At 45.1% G+C, this 18,321-nt stretch overlaps 2 protein-coding genes and 1 long non-coding RNA gene across 3 annotated transcripts; 2 read left to right on the forward strand and 1 right to left on the reverse strand.

Annotated features, from left to right (window-relative positions):
• Positions 1-1,170: 1,170 nt before the first annotated feature.
• On the reverse strand, positions 1,171-1,749 carry LOC136472508 (uncharacterized). Its single transcript, XR_010762370.1, has 2 exons — positions 1,715-1,749; positions 1,171-1,429 (listed from the first exon to the last, which is right to left on the reverse strand). It is a non-coding gene; the product is annotated as an uncharacterized lncRNA (long non-coding RNA).
• An 817-nt stretch (positions 1,750-2,566) lies between these two features.
• On the forward strand, positions 2,567-2,962 carry LOC136469343 (uncharacterized). The gene has a single exon (XM_066467569.1). It carries the CDS (start codon positions 2,567-2,569, stop codon positions 2,960-2,962), a length of 396 nt encoding a protein of 131 aa, XP_066323666.1.
• Positions 2,963-15,638: 12,676 nt separating this feature from the next.
• Positions 15,639-15,941, forward strand: LOC136472509 (auxin-induced protein 15A-like). Its single transcript, XM_066470209.1, has one exon. It carries the CDS (start codon positions 15,639-15,641, stop codon positions 15,939-15,941), a length of 303 nt encoding a protein of 100 aa, XP_066326306.1.
• The last annotated feature ends 2,380 nt before the right edge of the window (positions 15,942-18,321 follow it).

An 18,321-nucleotide genomic window follows, 5' to 3' on the forward strand; every position in this document is an offset into this window, starting at 1 on the left:
AGATATAGCATGTTTCTCGAAATAATTTTTCTTGTGCTATTGCTTATAGAAATGTAGCAAAAAAATATTTAGCGCTAGGGTTCGAACCTAAGCCTTTGAGCTAAGTCGCGCGCGTCCTAACCAGCTGAACCGCAATGGCATTGTTGCATGTTCCTCGGAACAATTATACTTGTTTCATTTCAAACGCCAAGATCTATAGGATAATAGCTCGGTGTCAAGATCTACGGTGCCGAGCTCGACGCCAAGATCTATGGCACCGAGGCCTTGTCCACGTCGGCACCAGGTCACCGCCACGTCCGACGCCTCGCTAAGACCTCGACACCATTGGCCATGGCGCCAAGACGTGTTTCTCGACGCCAAAAGCCATGGCGCCGAGGTCAGGATCCATAAAAAAACAAACCACCAGAGGTCTATTTATGAATATTTTTTCAAAAAAAGGCTGAAAAATAAAAAAAATCGGCATGTCCAGTCCGAGACAGACGACCATGCAGAAGTAACCACTCTGCTACCGCCAGAACATCAAAATCTTTTGTACCACTAGTACGTATGTAGCAGTACTATTCCACTGTACGTGTCATGCCGCACATCAACGGGTGCCTGGTTAAAAGCTCTAGTTTAGTTTTGGTGAATTGATGAAACCCTAAGTGCTAACCTAGTTTATCAAATCACTACAGGAACCGCTGGATTCCCCGAGTGCCGGTTGCACTCGGGGAAGGCCCAGTTGCACTCGGGGAAGCCTTCCCCGAGTGCAACACTCGGGGAAGAGCCTCCGGCTAATCCTCTCACGGGAAAGCCGTCTTCCCCGAGTGTCAAAAATCGTGCACTCGGGGAAGGCTTTGCCGAGTGCCGTGCTGGCACTCGGGGAAGACTTGACGCCGTTGGCCGGCGGCCGACGTTTTTTTTTTTTGATTTTCTTCCCCGAGTGCAACACTCGGGAAAGATTTTTGAATTTTTTTTTTAAATACTCTTTGCCGAGTGCCGAAGTTCAGGCACTCGGGGAAGAAATTTGTTTTTTTTTATAAAAATCCCTCTTCCCCGAGTGCCACAGCACAGGCACTCGGGGAAGCCACCTCTAAAATTCTTTTTTTTTTGTTTTTTGCTTTTCCATGTAAACAACAAAGCATATATATATATATATATCACAAACCAAACCACAAATCAACAACAATATGTCACAAACCACATTTATATATCACAAACGACCAAATTTGTCCGAAATCCACAATATATTACAAACCACACGTTCAAAAGTACACACTATTCCAAGTTCACAAGTTCAATACAAAAAAACGACTCCGAAGGCGGCTCACGGCGACTGTGAGGGGTGGGACGCCCCAGCGTGCGATCCCGGCGACGGTCCAGGTGGGGATGGCCCGACGTGCGATGCCGGCGACCCTTCGACATGGTTCGACGCCCCACCCGATTGATGCTGCAAAAAAGAGAGGAGATTGCACGTGAGTGACAAGATAAAAATATAAGGAGTGTAAAGAAAAGTTGAAAATTTCGGCAGCACCTCCCCTGCACGGGGAGGTTTCCAAAACCTGCAAGAAAAACGTCGGCACGAAGGCCGACAACCACATTTCCAGCACGAAGGCCGACACATCAACAAATCCGGCACGAATGCCGACACATCAACAAATCCGGCACGAAGGCCATCACTAGGTTTGACACTAAGCATGAGCAAAGAAAGTAAAACATCCGTACTCATACTCACCGGAGTAGACTCTCGACGATATGGTGGTGGTGGTGGCGGTGCAAGCAGCTCTGCTGGGATCTCCCAACCTTGTTTCTGCCCAAGTTGTTGCACGAACTTGAGCAAACCATCTTGCTGGGCCTCCAAAGCTTGTACCCTCTGACGCTCGGACTCCCGCTCGGCCCGCTCAGCCTCCCTCTCAACCAGCAAACTCGTCTGCTGAGCCCGAAGTTGCTGCAGCTCGGCCTGCAACATTTGACCCCAATGTTTCAATAATGCAGAGCTAAGGAATGTAAAAGTGAAAGAACGACGAATGAAACTGGAATACTTACCTGGATTGAAGCCACCGCTGTCGGCCGTTGGCTTATGGGCACGCTAGAGCTCGTGCTCGCTGCTCGTAGGCGGTTGAGAGGAGGAGTACAACCCGTCTCGAGGATGCCGTCGCCCATGTAAAACCGCCCATGCTTCTTGCCTTGCCCAATCCTCATCACTAGCTCAGGATCAAGGCGCTCCTCGGTCCTCGGATCGTAGTCCGACCCGTGGACTAACCTTGATGCCTCTGTGTACGAACTGAGGCGGGTGTGGACGGACGGACGGACAGAACGTGGCGACGGAGGCACCTCCTCCCCTTCTTTCTCCTTCTCCTCCCCTTCCCCTTCTTCTTCTCCTTCTTCTTCCTCCCTCCTCCTTCCTCCACCTACCTCCTCCTTCTCTGCTCCCTGACCAGCGCCAGGGGCTGGGCTCCACACAGACAGACGGACGGACAGGGGCCAGCGGCTTGCCTCGGGGCTGGGGAGGGGGCGCGCTGGCCGGACAGGCCCCGACGCGCAGGGACAGGGGCGCGCCGGTGGGGCCGCGCCGCCGTCTCGAGCTATGGGGGCGCGCCGGCGGGGCCTGCGGGGCTACGGGGGCGCACCGGCGGGGCCTGCGGGGCTGCGGGGGCGCGCGGCGCGGGGGCTGCGGGGGCGCGCCGGCGGGGCCGTGACGTCGTCTCGGGCTGCGGGAGCGCGCCGGCGGGGCCTGCTGGGGCGCGCGGCGCGGGGGCTGCGGTGGCGCGCGGCGCTGCGGGGGCTGCGGGTGGCGCGCGGCGCTGCGGGGGCTGCGGGGGCGCGCGGCGAGGGCTGTGGAGACGCGGTGGCGCTGGGCCGGCGAGCGCTGTGGGGGCGCGCGGCGAGCGGCAGCGGCAGAGGGAGCTGGCGGCGGCGGGGTAGCGCACGGGCGGGGCGGACTGGCCGGTTTGGGGTGGGGTGGCCGGTTAGGTTTAGATAAGGCCTGTTGGGCCTTTTTTTTTTTTAAGTCTTCCCCGAGTGTCCCCTGTCCTGGCACTCGGGAAAGAGCCTCTTCCCCGAGTGCCAGAGAAGACACTCGGGGAAGAATTTTTGTTTTTTTTTGTTTTTTTTACCTCATTTTTTTTGTGAGGCCTTCCCACATTATTTAAAACTGCATGTTCATATTTGGGACAATTTTGACTTATTTTGTTATATTTCGTTAGTTTTTTTCGTTTCGTTGAATTTTTTTGCATACTTCGAATTTGAACTGCAGGTGCATGAAATAATGGAATTTGGTGATTCAAAAAATTATATTAATGATATTTGGTGTATGTTGATGCCTTATCCAGGAACTCGCATGAAATGTCAACCATCTTGTTGACGTAACATGACGAACAACTTGTGGGAAAAGTGTATTTAAATTATATAAAATCCGAACGAAGTCCGAAAATCACGAAACTTGTCTGGGCGTCGTGTTATCGCATGTAGAGGCTATGATAAAAAATCGAGAAGGTTTCGGCGAAGTTGCAACGTCGGATGCCTAAAACCCAGACATCTCCGCATGTGATCTTGTAGAGATCACATGCGGAGATGTCTGGGTTTTAGGCATCCGACGTTGCAACTTCGCCGAAACCTTCTCGATTTTTTATCATAGCCTCTACATGCGATAACACGACGCCCAGACAAGTTTCGTGATTTTCGGACTTCGTTCGGATTTTATATAATTTAAATACACTTTTCCCACAAGTTGTTCGTCATGTTACGTCAACAAGATGGTCGACATTTCATGCGAGTTCCTGGATAAGGCATCAACATACACCAAATATCATTAATATAATTTTTTGAATCACCAAATTCCATTATTTCATGCACCTGCAGTTCAAATTCGAAGTATGCAAAAAAATTCAACGAAACGAAAAAAACTAACGAAATATAACAAAATAAGTCAAAATTGTCCCAAATATGAACATGCAGTTTTAAACAATGTGGGAAGGCCTCACAAAAAAAATGAGGTAAAAAAAACAAAAAAAACAAAAATTCTTCCCCGAGTGCCTTCCCTGGCACTCGGGGAAGAGGCCCTTTCCCGAGTGCCAGGACAGGGCACTCGGGGAAGGAAGCCTCTTCCCCGAGTGTCCTGTTCTGACACTCGGGAAAGGGCCTCTTCCCCGAGTGCCAGGGAAGGCACTCGGGGAAGAATTTTTGTTTTTTTAAGTTTTAACGGCGTGGGCGGGGTGGACCGTCAAGTAGCATGTTTCTTTGCCGAGTGCCGATCTTCCCCGAGTGTTGCACTCGGGGAAGAGTGCCTTTGCCGAGTGCTGCTCTTTACCGAGTGCTAGGTTCTCTGCGGCACTCGGGAAAGCCTCTCTTCCCCGAGTGCAATTCTTCCCCGAGTGCAACACTCGGGGAAGATCCTCTTTCCCGAGTGTCCGATTTTTGGCACTCGGGGAAGCCAGAGACACTCGGGGAATTTTGTCTCTCCCGTAGTGAATTGATTATGAGATAGGTAGCACTACTCCAAGTGGTGAAGCAAATAAAGATCATGATACGATGATGGTGATGCCATGGTGATGATCAAGTGCTTGGACTTGAAAAAGAAGAGAGAGAAACAAAAAGCTCAAGGCAAAGGTGAAACTTGATATGAGCTTTTTTGTTTTGTTGATCGAGACACTTAGTGAGTGTGATCACATTTAGGATCGATAGCCATACTATTAAGAGGGGTGAAACTCGTATCGAAATGCGGTTATCAAAGTACCACTAGATGCTCTAACTCATTGCATATGCATTTAGGATTTAGTGGAGTGCTAACACCCTTAAAATGTTTGTGAAAATATGGTAACACACATACACAAAGGTGATACACATTGTGTTTAGCACTTAGAAGCAAGGGTAAGAAACTTCACCAGTGAAGTGTCCGTCTGTAGAGTGCGGATAGTCTGACGGTGCCATCGGTGCCCTATACAGAAAATAGGGTTTCACAGAGTGCACCAGATGCTGGCCTCAACTGGACTGGAGCGTCCGGTCAGTGGAAGCAGTGAAGACGCTGGTGTCGGTCTTGGACCGGACGCTGGGTCACTTTGTGACCAGACGTTGATGGGGTGCATCCGGTCCCACTGATGTGGCAGCACAGAAAAGAGGAGAAAGGACCGGACGCTGATGCTGTGTCCGATCGTGACCGACTAGACGCGTCCGGTCACGAATTCCACCTCTAGAAGCTTACTGAAAGTGACCGGACGCTGGGGTCCAGCGTTCGGTCGGGCATGACCGGACGCATCCGGTCGCGAGTGGAACCTTATTGGACACGACCGGACGCTGGTGTTGGTGCGTTCGGTCTCAACTTAAGTGTACTGATGACCGTTGAGATCGGGCGATCAGAATTTGAAGCAGGTGCCACATGGTGTGCATCGCGCGACCGGACGCTAGGCGCTAGGGTGCTGCGTCTGGTCAATACGACCAGAGCGTCCGATCGCCCCGATTTTCAGTGGACTGAGGAGCCAACGGCTCTATTTCGTGGGGGCTTCTATTTAAGCCCCATGGCCGGCTCAAGCTCACTCTCTTGGCCATTTGCATTGACATAGTAACCTTGTGAGCTTAGCCAAAGCCCTCCCACTCATCTCCATCATTGATTCATCATCTTTGTGAGATTGGGAGAGAATTCAAGTACATTGTTTGAGTGATTGCATCTAGAGGCACTTGGTGTTTATGTTTCGCTGCGGGATTCGCTTGTTGCGCTTGGTGGTTGCCACCACCTAGACGGCTTGGTGCAGCGGTGGAGGATTGGCACGAGTTGGTGATTGTTCGTGGCCATCTCCTGGTGATTGTGAGGGGTCTTATAAAAGGTAACTCTAGTGGATTGCTTGTGTCATTGGGTTACCTCACTTGTGGGTAGGTTCTTGCAGTGTCCGATTGTGTGGACGAGGTTCGTGCAACATCTCTTAGCCGCCGAACCATCAAGTGTTGGTCGACACAATGGGGACATAGCGTGTTGGCAAGCACGTGAGCCTCGAGAAAAAATTGATTGTCTCTTGCCCTTTGGTATTCTCTCGGTGATTGAGTTAGTATTCATCTTGTGATTGGTTCACTCCTCTACGCGGTGGTATAATCACCTCACTTACTCATTTACATTCCCGCAAACTAGTTGTAGCAATCTCTTTAGTGTAACTAGAATTGAGAGCTTATTTTGTAGCTTAAGTTCATCTAGTGGAGCTCTTTAGTGTAGCAAGTGTGAGAGCTCTTAGTGAGTAGTGACTTAGTAAATTATGTGCCTAGTGATCATAGTAACTAGAATTGTTGGATATGTGGCTTGCAACCCTTGTAGAGCTAGAGCAAGTTTGCATTTCGCTACTTATCATACTAATCAAATTGCTCTAGTTGGTTTGTAGATTTTTAAATAGGCTATTCACCCCCTCTAGCCATATTAGGACCTTTCACCTGTTCGCTTGCTGTTAAACCATGGCTGAAAGTACTGTTGGCTGATTTATTGTGAGAGAAAAATATTGTTCGTTGGCTGAAAAAGTACGGCTTATAAGCCAAGCGAACAGGGCGAGGATGTGCAGTGCCTGCATAGCGCAGACGCGCGCACAAATGGCTCAGAAATACCACAACTGTAAGTTGTCCCAAGTCAAAACATGACAGTAAGTTTAGTTAAATTATACAAACAAGTACTAATATTTATGATATAGGTAAACTATTTATTATCAAATTCATCACGGAGCTAATATAACTATTTGATGGCAGTGGCGTGGCTAGGATTTGTAGGTATGGTGGTCCATTGTCTAAAGTTTTTTAACCGCTATAAATTTAACTTGTCAGTACACAAGTATATGAATTACAAAATACAATTAAGAGAAAAAGGACATATAGAGTTTATAAAATAGACGAGTATAGCTTTCTTAACGTAGAATTGATCGAAATATTACATACCTATAATAGTTGAAGAAGAATATGTCACTACTTCTTCTTATCATGCCTTCGCCTTCTAATAGCCATGAAAGTGTTGATGATCTCTTCTTCACTCAATTGTAAGAACATATCCCACTCAATAAAAGTCACTAGGCAATCATCGAGAAGGCTATCACCCATCTTATTTCTCAACTTATTCTTGATAAAGGTCATTGCAGAAAATATTCTTTCAACACTTACAGTAGCCACTGGTAGAAGCAATACCAATTTGATAAGTAAATAGACCCAATGATAAACTTTATCCCTCTTTGTTTCAACAAGTTTTACTGAGAGGTCAACAAGATTGTTTAGGCCTTTGAACATTTCATCTTTCCTCATGTCATCAATAAAAGTTTCAAGTTGTAGATCGAGTCTTAGCAAGTCAGATCTTGAAAATCATTAGGGTAAAATTTAGCAAGTCTATGTACCTTGTTTGCATCAAAAGAAGCAAAGGAATCTGCTGGATTCAAAGCAGCCATACAAGTAAGCAACTCCATATTTACCTCATCAAACCGACTGTCAAGCTCTTGACTAATTTTATCAATGACTCCAATATATACTTCTCTTCTGAAGTGATCATCATTTGTTTGGTCCTGAGCAAAACGTGCTGATCTTCTATATGGCACATAATTATGTTCCATTCCAGGAACTTGAATGTCATATTTATTGCAAAATATTGTAACCCTTTGAAGAAATGAAACCCACCCTTCAGACCTCATTTGCTGCATTTTACTCTTTGCCAAACGGACAAGTGACATTGCATTAAGGATATCTTGGTCTTTTCTTTACAAACACTCAAACAATTTATTTGTATGTCCAAGAATGTCAAGCATCAAATGAGCACTGAAAATAAAATCAAATGACTCAAACACTCCAACCATAGTATGTATTTTTGGCCATTCACCCCTTTGTGAAGTATCTTGTCCAAGAGCTATGAGTACATAGCGAATTGTGGGATACATAGCAATCATGTTGACCATAGTTTTATAATGAGAGCCCCACCGAGTGTCACCAGGTCTAGGTAGCCCCATCTCTTGATTTAACCCACTTCTAGATTCTAGTATACCACACTCAAGTGCTTTCATGACATTGGCATATTGGTGATGTCAAAGCATGCCATGACGCTTATAAGGACTACCAACAATATTTAGCAAGAGGGATACTCGATCAAAAAACCACACACAATCATCATTGTCTTTGGCAACAGCAACAAGAACCAATTGGAGTTGATGTGCAAAACAGTGAACATAATAAGCAGATGGTGATTCTTTCATAATCAAGGTTTTTAGCCCTTTAATCTCTCCTTTCATGTTACTAGCCCCATCGTAGCCTTGACCACGGATTTTAGTTATAGTCAAACCATGACTAACTAGTAATGATTGAATTGCTTGCTTAAATGATGATGAAGTAGTATCATCTACATGAACAATTCCAAGAAACTGCTCACATGGCCTTCCTGATTTATCAACATAACGCAAGCAAAGGGCTAGTAGTTCTTTATGAGAGACATCACTAGACTCATCAGCTAAAATTGTAAAGTGATCATCCCCTATTTTCTTAATGATTTGATCTTTAGTCTCCATTGCACAATATTGAATAATTTCTTTTTGTATGTTTGGGCTAGTTAATGTGTAATTACCTGGAGCATTCTTCAAAACAAACTTGTTGACCTCTTCTTTATTTGCTGCAAGCCACTTCAAAAGCTCAATGAAGTTCCCTCTGTTGCTAGACTCTTCACTTTCATCATGCCCACGGAATGCTAATCCTTGCTGCAAAAGAAACCTCAAACATCTAAATAAATAAGTCAACCTAATCTTGTAGAGATGGTGCTCCTCATTATCCACCTTCTCAATTTTATCATCAATTGCTCCATGGGGAGTCATAAATAAGTTATCTTTCTTGAGCTGCGTTGTGAGCACTTGTTACTCCTCCCACATGTAAATCACGTGCATAATTTCTTTTCCAATTTCTCCAACCACCTTCAACAAATGCAGATTTCTTACTTTTCTCCTTTCCAAACAAGTAGCACACAAAGCAAAATGCTGCTTCCTTCTTGACACTGTATTCAATCCATGGATATTTATAAAACCACATAGGATTGAATTGTCGATCCATATTTCCAATTTTTCTACTTTCAAATTGATGTGCATAAGGTTGGAATGGACCTTTAATAATATATGATCGTCGAACTGCATCTTGATCATTGACTGGATAATTTACAATGGGTTGTCTTTCCCCCGGATCAAGTGGAAATCGACTGATATCATAAATAGGATCTTTTTGGGCAACTGGAGGTGGATTTGGAGGCATTGGAGTTAGAGTTACATTTTCTTCAATCACTCTATCTTGATCTGGTCCATCTTCTTGTTCAGACATTGGAGTTGGAGCTACATTTTCTTCAATCACTCTATCTTGATCTTATCCATCTTCTTGTTCTTCCATTTGCTCTTCTGAAACAGCTGCAGCCACAGAAGGAGATTGAGAACAAGCCTTCTTCTTTGATTCATATTTCTGGAAAAAGAGACGCAATATCACCACTCCTCTTCATTTTTAACAAATCTGCATGAGAATTATATGACAGTTTCAATTTACCAAACCAATAATCCAATACTATAAAAAACATATAATTAAAATTAAATCAGTTTTATATATCCATACCCTGTGCACTTTTGTCATTCCTGGCTTGCCAATTGTAGAAACGTGGATCCTCCGAATCTCCGATCCTAGGCTGAAAGAAAAAGAAGCTGAAAGAAAAAGGAGAAATGTGAGTACAGAGGAGGTCTTTGGCTTAGCAAATAGCAATTGAGTCTTCATCTTAGGTTTTTGATGTACGTACCTGATCCTAATGGTTGCTGGGTTGCTGGTTGCTGCTCACGGCTTAGCGTTTGCCATCGTGGACTCGAGGTCCTCGTGGAGTCGCCGCGCCCTGTGCTCGATCTCGATGGCTGCACCTGCGCCATCGGTCTCTCGTGAGTCGCGATTCCTAGAAGGCCGGCCAAGCAAACGTACACGATCAATTCTCTAGTATAGACTACATGGATGGGCTTTGGTTGGGCCGAGCGTAGGGTGATCCACGGCCCATAGGGACCACCGTGTAGCTCCGCCCCTGTTTGACGGCGTAAGTGTTAATAGCCAACCCTATAAACCTGATCAGGGTTGAGATAGTTTTATCGAGACCACTATTAGACGAACGCTAATTCAATCTGAATGGAGCGAACGGTTCTCCAACAACTCCCACTTTTCTTTGAGACTTTTCCCTGTGTGCCATTATAAAAGATCGTAATCCCTTGTGTGCCCCTGTAAAAATTTAGCGGTTTTCAGTGCCACTACTCCAACTTTTTCGTGTCCTCCATGCCACTTCCGTCAGTTTGGGCTCTAACACCGTCAAACTGTAGGTGTGAAAAGACAAAAATACCCTTAAGTCTAAATATATTATTAATTTTTTTAGCATCTTAACGACTTCAAATGAAAAAACTCAAAACTAGAAAGTTGCAGATCTCGTCGAGATCTATAATTTTCATATAAAATTTATTTTCATTTAATTTCGCAAAAAATATGATTTGATATGATTAATAACCTATGCGAAAAACTTGAAAACTTAAGAGTTAACTTATAACATGTAACTTATATCACATAACTTATGCGAAAAACTTAAAAATTCAAGCGTTTTGAAACACAACTTATTTACAAAAAGTTATTAAACACAAAGAAACAAATTAACTTATAGCTTATGCCAAAATTTGCAAACATAAAAGTTATTAACACACAAAGGAACGAATTAACTTATAACTTTTACCAAAACTCAGAAATACAAAAGTTATAAAACACAACTTATGTAGAAAAATTATCAAACACAACTTGCGTATATAAGGTATTCTATATAACTTATGTACATAAATTATTCCGTACAACTTGTGTGTATATGTCGTAAGTTATAAGTTAATATACATAAGTTACTGCTAGGAAAAAAATTCTTCGAAATGTGCAAATGGGGTCTAGTTTTGTCCGCCTCTTCATATAGAACACACCGGTGTCGACGGAATTGCAAATAGATACATTCTTTGGAAGTTATAGTATTTTAAAATAGATGTTTTGGTTTTTTAACTTGACGTCAGCAGCATGCAGCTTGCCTGTATGCATGCGTGCGCACGCGTCTGACTCGGGCGATGTCGGAGATCGTTCGCTGTTTTTTTTTTTTTTTTGGTTTTGAGCCTCTCCTCTATACAGCTCTAGTATCTTGTTCGGATACAGGATCGTTCGCTGTTGAGCGAACGGGTGATCGACCGCGGGAATGGATTTGTGTAGCTTTATCCAGAATATTTCAAAACGGAACGTCAATGCACATTTCTGCTCATACGAGCTGGGCCCGTTTCGCGGTCCATCTCTGCGTTCAGTATTCGGGCCTGAATGCATGGCGTCGTCGGGGTCCATCGGCGTAGGCGCTACTGCTATGCAGTGCAGCACCGGCTGATTGGGCCTAGGAGATCCAACTGATCTATGGAGTAGATAACCCACGTCCATGGGCCACCACAGCTTCGACCGTCGAGTCCAGTTCAGTCCCGATCGAGCGCGGGAAATGACTACCACGCGAATCACAGGAGATACCCACCCGCCGTACGATCCGGCCGTGCATTTGTTCATTTATTATATTTTCTCCTTGATTAAACTTCATGCGCAAAGTCGCTGTATGCATAGATTTTATCGTACAGCAACTCCAAGATCAAGCCTCTTTATATCTTTTCTAATTGATATGAATAGAGATTTTAGTAAAAAAATACTATCCAACAACTTCTTTAATTTAGATCTCTAAATATAATAATTCTCTATTCCATATTTCTCGCTAACTGAAGATGAAGAACGGGACTGACTCTCTCATTAAAGAGCACATAGAATATAGAGAAAGTATTGGAGGATGAGAATGCATATAGTGATATTTTTTTATTCAAATGACTCTCCAAATGATTCAGAGAGTGTGTTTAAGAGATACTCTTGGAGATGTTTTTAGAGGATCATAGAGAAACACTTTCAGTTAGAGAAATTCACTCTATGCATAGACTCATTGTATGCATAGTGTTTATATTAGAGAATCATAGAGAAACCATAGAGAATTTGGAGCAAGAGAAACTTAGATGTTGGGCCAAATATTCCGTCCGTCCAACAAACTTGTGTGCATCCAAGGCCTTCTCAGCTTCTGAGAGTCGATTAAGTTGTGTTCCACCAATCTATACTCCACCCATTGCAAATTACAATTCAAATTTTTTTTTGCAAAGAATTACAGTTCACTTTAAATTTATCATGAATCAGAATTTTCAAAAAATGACCAGGTTTTAAGAAAAACGTAATGATATTGCGAGATCAAATAAATGTACCGTGCAGACATATTTATAGAGAGTTTAATTGAACTTATTTGGTACTAGAGAAGTTGATGCTTTTCCCCTAAAAATTTGATCAATGTTATAGTAGTTTCATTTAAAATATAACTTAATTATAAACTATAGTTTAAAGTTTGAACGATGGAATAATTAGAATGATGGTTTTCCTAATTACAACCTCCTATCGGTGTGTTGGGATTGTAGCCTTGTAGGTAGGTGGATATGGGACATATGCCCCTTTCCTTAGGTCCACCTCCCCTAACATTTACCAGTTGCAGGCATGAGCGCTTGATGTTCCTTCCATCTCAGTTTGAATCAATTGCATACTATACCTTCCTTTTATCTATTAATTATCTCCAAGGTGACATTGTTTATATTTTTTCGTCTTATCATCCATCCGACCTTTCTTTTATCTATTAATTATCTCAAGGGTGACGCTGTTTATATTTTCATCTTATCATCCATCCGCGGCATTCTGTAGTCACAACTTCTTTTGTTATTCATCTCAAGGGGTGATGCTATGTAATATTTACTCCTTCCTTACCTCCGTCTCGATGGACTCCGGCGGCGCGACCTCCGGCACGATCTTGACGTCGTCCTTCGAGTCAAGAAGAACGAGCAAGCGTTTTTTGGTCTCCATGCGTGCAGCGAGCGGAAGGTAAGGAATGCCTGGCCTCCATGCATGCAGCGAGCGGAGGCAAGTAAGGAAGTGGCGCGATTTATTGCTCCTCGTCAAGTGGCACGACGGAACCAAAGCGACAGGGGCAATAGCGTCCAAAACCCGATTAGTACACCTAAAACGACTTGATTTGTGCAAACGGTGCAACCCCTTAAAACGACTTGTTTTACCGATACGGAGGGAGTATTGTCTATTAAGTTGTCTTAAAATTATGTGACATTATATTGATACAACACCAATGTATTTGTCCTAATTAGTTGTGCCGATGGGTTGATGGTTGTTGGCCATATGGGGACATGTGCCCCTTTTTTCTAGGGTCCAATATAGAAGTCTAGATCGAGGAGTTGCTAGCTATCGGGGATATGGGTGTTGCCCAACGAGACACTCTGGAAGGAGGTATCGACAAGCCCTTGTGTTGCCTAGTAGTGAGACTATCTGGATGGAGGCTTCAGTGTTGCCCGAGGAGACCGTATGGAAAGAACTATCGACAAGACTTCGCTTGCACTTCGGCACCATGTTGAGCTCACCAAGCGTTTGTCTGGATGGCATACAAGAGGGGTGGCGCTTACTTCGACTGCGTTGACCTAATGGACGCCATAGTGCCCCTGAGGACGTCGAGGGTGAAAGGATGGCACCAACAACTTTCACCAATCACCGGTCGATGGTGGTGGAGACGCTCCTCGCCTCTGACTTCGGAGCAGGAGGGGACGAGGAGCGGGGAAAGAGGCCTAGATGTCCCGAAGCTTGAGATGAGGAGGCAATGGGAAAGCGAAGTGGCAGCGACGGTGGATCACGATCAGTGGTAGAACAGAAGACTATGTTATCCGTTAATAGCTCGCTACAACATGATATATGATGTTATATAGTTATTTTCCTAAACAATAATAGGCTATGTGCATTTTAGTTATGCAAAAAGGTTAGAAGGTTTTAGAGATAATATTACCTCAATGTATTAGCTAGTTGGAGGGTCAACAAATTAGATTTCTTTGTCTTAAAAAACATTGAAGATTAGTCACCAGGGGCGGAGCTATATTCCACGTGGTGGGTGCGGCCACACCCACGCAAATTTTAAAAGAAAGTAGAAAGAGCTAAACTTTCACCATATTATACCCCTATGACATAGATCCTTGCACCCATAAGGCAAGACGTATCCTCAGTCGGATTTGCTATAGCTCCGCCCCTGTTAATCGGTACAAGTGCTAAGTAGATACTAAGAGCTTATTAAGAGATTACCCCTCATATAAGAGAAACAATCAGGACAACGAAGAAAAATAACAAAAAGGGTGAAAAATAAGAATTTTAAGAGATTACCTCGTCAGTTTTTAATTTCTTCCTCCACTTACTTTGTGGTATGGACTTGTGGTGGTGATGCATGTGAAGTCTCATCTCGCCGCCGCTGGTTTCCACCACCAGATCAGCCTGGTATGGAGAGAGCACACAGTGTGTTGGACAACTTTAATTTGGAACTCGATGATGCACACACCCACGCCCCATGACCCATGTGCTCGGCCTGCTTCTCGGGGTTTTGCATTGCATTGCAGCCATGCATTCGTGCAGGGTAGCTATAAAAAAACTCAATTCGGACAGCTGCACACGGACTTCATCAACCAATCTCTGTAGCGCATGCAGATGATATCACTCCATACATGACGGATACGTACACCGATCGAGCACAAGAACACACGATTGCCTGGTGCCGTATTGCAACCACGCATGCGGCCCCGATCGATTCTGCACGCACGCACGCACGCACGCACGCACGGGCTCAGTGTATGAGTGCAGTGACAGACGCACTTGTGTTGTGTGATTGCCCAAGAATGGACCGACCGGCCGCCGGCCGCCTGGGCAGAGAGCTGCCTCGTCTTGACATGGTCGTGGTCGTGGTCGTGGTGGTGGCGGTCGTCGTGGTCGGACCCTCCTCACCGTGGAAAGGTGCAATGTATCCGTACCGTATGTTGCCCTGCAGCACGCTGGCCCATATGTCTCTACTCGACTAGCTAGGGCAGCTAGCTAGCAAGCTACTGTTGCAAGATCAAGATCATGTCGATGATGGAGTAGATGCGAATTGAAGATATTTTTCAGAGACATTACTCATTAGTGCGCCGCAGTGGACCATGTGATCGACATGTATGCCCAGCTGGCCAGCTTCAGCCTTTTCGCTTGAGCGTATTTTGTTTATAAGTCATAACTTATTAACTAACGAATAATATTTTTCTCTCACATAAAATCAGCCAACGGTACTTTCAGCCATGATTTATGATCCAAACAAGCCCAAACAAACACACAGGACGGCTTGATGATCGTCATATCACCAACAAGAAACTGCTACTGGAGTACTCCTACTACAGTGTACTCCGTACGTACTACAAGTAGCTAGTAGCGCCACTAATGTTTCCATCATTCTTGATCTTGATTGCCTAAAGTTTTTCTTTATTTGGTAGGCGTTGTTGCCTGCCAAAGTTGCCGTTGGCTCCATGCTTATACTGAGCTGGTCTGAGCTATAAGAAGGCAAGCTTGGCTCTCGCAGGTCGCCACAGCTCTTCAGTTCACACTCATTGAGCGAGCTAAACAGCAAACATCTACTAGAACACTCTAGCAGCAGCTCAGTGATCAGTCTTCAGTAGCTAGTGAAATCTTGTTCATTCAGAGTAGATACTTGTGCAATCATCAACATATCTAGAGAGATCATGGCGGGAAAGCTAGGACACCTGATGACGAGGCTGCACCTGACGAGGAGCCGATCGCCGGCATCGGCAGCGGCGGCGGACGTGCCGCGGGGCCACCTGGCGGTGTACGTGGGCGAGGGGCGGAAGCGGCTGGTGATCCCGACGGCGTGCCTCAGCCACCCGGCCTTCGTGACGCTGCTGAAGCGGGTGGAGGACGAGTTCGGCTTCGACCACCGCTGCGGCGGCCTCACCATCCCCTGCGCGTCGGAAGGCGACTTCGCCGACATAGTCAGCGCCGTGGATGAGCACCACCACCATCACTGATGAGGAGTGATGATCGTGCCCGCGCCGATCGAGTCGGTCGATCGAGCTCTGATCGTTTGATTCCGCTTCCAGTTCCAGCTAGCTAGGATAAATTTTTTCTTGGGGTGTCGTAGCAGCAATAGTACTAGGGGTTTGCTTGACACAGTAAAGATTATGATTGGAAATTGGAATAAACTCTTATCTCATCCAGGTGTAGTATCAGAAATCCGTAGCAATGGAAATGAGATTCCAAGCCATCAAAATTCAGGAAACGTTTACATACCTTCTGTCTTCTTATGGGTCTATTTAGTACTCCCTCCGTTCTAAATTTAAGACGTTTTGACTGTTCTAGATATATTATTTTTACCATATATTTAGACATAGTGTATATCTAAATGCATAACAGAAACCATATATCTAGAAATTTTGGAATGAAGGGAGTAGCTTATAAGCTGCTTATAGCCAAAATAAGCTAAAACTAAAAGTCAAACAGTCCTTGTAGTTTAGTCTGGCCACGTTTATTCACACCACCCTATTTGTACTAAAAAGTAGAAAACGGCTCAGACCTGCTTATTCTGATCACACTAGCTTTTACTCTATTTGTGTAGCTTTTTTTAAGAAGCGCTTCCAGGAGAAGCTATACCAAACAAGATGTAGGCATGTTCGGTAGCTTGTTTTCATAGTTGTTGGGGTTGCTGCTGCAGCTGCCTCCTCACAGAACACTATTCTAACAGCCACCGGTAGCCTTTTTAGTTTTTACAGGTAGCCGAACAGGTGTGTGTGTGTATATATATATAGCGCTCGGCTTCACCACCTAAGAGGGTGTCCTTCTCAAGAACACAGATCCCCCTCCCGTGTCAACAACGACCTTATTATTGTTGTCCTCATAGACTAAGCTTCCATTGGCGCGCATCTTGAAGCTTAGGGTGGAGGTCAGATGGAGCAGTTGCCAGTTGGACGTTGAGCAGAAGCAAGGTTGAATCCCAGAGCATGCACTGGAAGAGGGGATTTGCGAGAAGCGGTGGATGTGCCACGTCATCAAGCGGTGGTGGGACGAGCTCACCGATGGTTGATGCTAAGCTAGACACATGGTCTTGCCACGACTCGACATCATCATTAAGGTTGTTTTGTGACCTCAAGGGTAATTTTATGAACTGTTTGCTTTCCTTTCTAAATTGATAGGCATAGCTCATGACATTGCTCTTAAAACAAAAATTCCACCCTTGTCTACCTTAGGAAGTGTCTAGCCAACACTTGAGGGTTTTACTGGCGGAGAACACTCAATTTTTTTCATTGTTTTTCTTTCTCGTCGCCCCCGCCACCTCCCATCGCCCGGTGGCGGCCGCGCTAAGGTTTCACCGGAGCTCCAGCGAAGCCCTAGCATGGCTGCGGCGGCCTCCTTTTCCCCCTCCCCTCCTCCTTCTTTGGTGGTGAGCTCTGGCCATGGGCGCCCTCGCCCTGACCGCCTCCGCCGCCGCTAAGACCCGAACGTCGCCCTCCTGCCGTCCCCATCTCCTGGCTGGCCTGCCTCCCCCGATTTCCCCTTCTAAGGCCACCAGATTTGGAGAAGAAGAGAGTGAGAGGACGGTGAGAGAGGTCATGCAGGTGAGGGGAAATTGAGTGTCCAACACTCGGTTGTTGGATAACATTTCTCCTAGTTTAATCATGTCCTCGCATACTGTCACAATTTTGGTGTAATTTTTAGGTAGAATTAGTGTAATTAAAAATTCAGGTGTCACTAGTAGAGAAATGACCTTTGATCCCACCACGAAATTTGGCTTTAGTCCCGGTATTTTTCGTGCCCGAGAGTAGACAGACATTTAGTCCCGGTTTGTAGCTCCAACCGGGACTAAAGGTCCCTGCCCAACGGCTACTGCGGCAGGCTTTTGCTGCAGGGGACCTTTAGTCCCAGTTGGAGCTACCAACCGGGACTAAAGGTTAACTTTTACTCTCGGTTCGTTCCTCCAACCGGGAGTAAAAGTCTACTCCCGGCTAAAGGCTCCATCCGGGACTAGAAAGGGACCTTTAGTCCCGGTTTCTGTCTCCAACCGGGACTATAGTTCCCCTCTTATATAGCCCTTCTTCCTCTCCGAGCCTGAGCCACTTCGAGCTCAGTGTTTTCTTGCTTCATCGCCGGCCTCTCTTCTTCCTCATCGCCGGTAATCACAAGATTTTCTTCGATTCCTCCATCGATTCTTCGGTTATAAAGGTTACCAACTTTATACTCTCATGTTTCATCAGTAGCATATCTCATTTTGTGGACTAGATATATGTGATTTTTTATGATGGATTTTTTTTATTTGTAAGCCATTTAAGCTCAAAATCACTTTAAAGTTTGCATATTTGGATGAAAGAAGGTTAAAGTAGTTATTCAAAACTAGTATTCAGCTTTCATTTCTAG

Source organism: Miscanthus floridulus, chromosome 8 (assembly GCF_019320115.1).
Source record: "Miscanthus floridulus cultivar M001 chromosome 8, ASM1932011v1, whole genome shotgun sequence".
Classification (NCBI taxonomy): Eukaryota; Viridiplantae; Streptophyta; class Magnoliopsida; order Poales; family Poaceae; genus Miscanthus; species Miscanthus floridulus.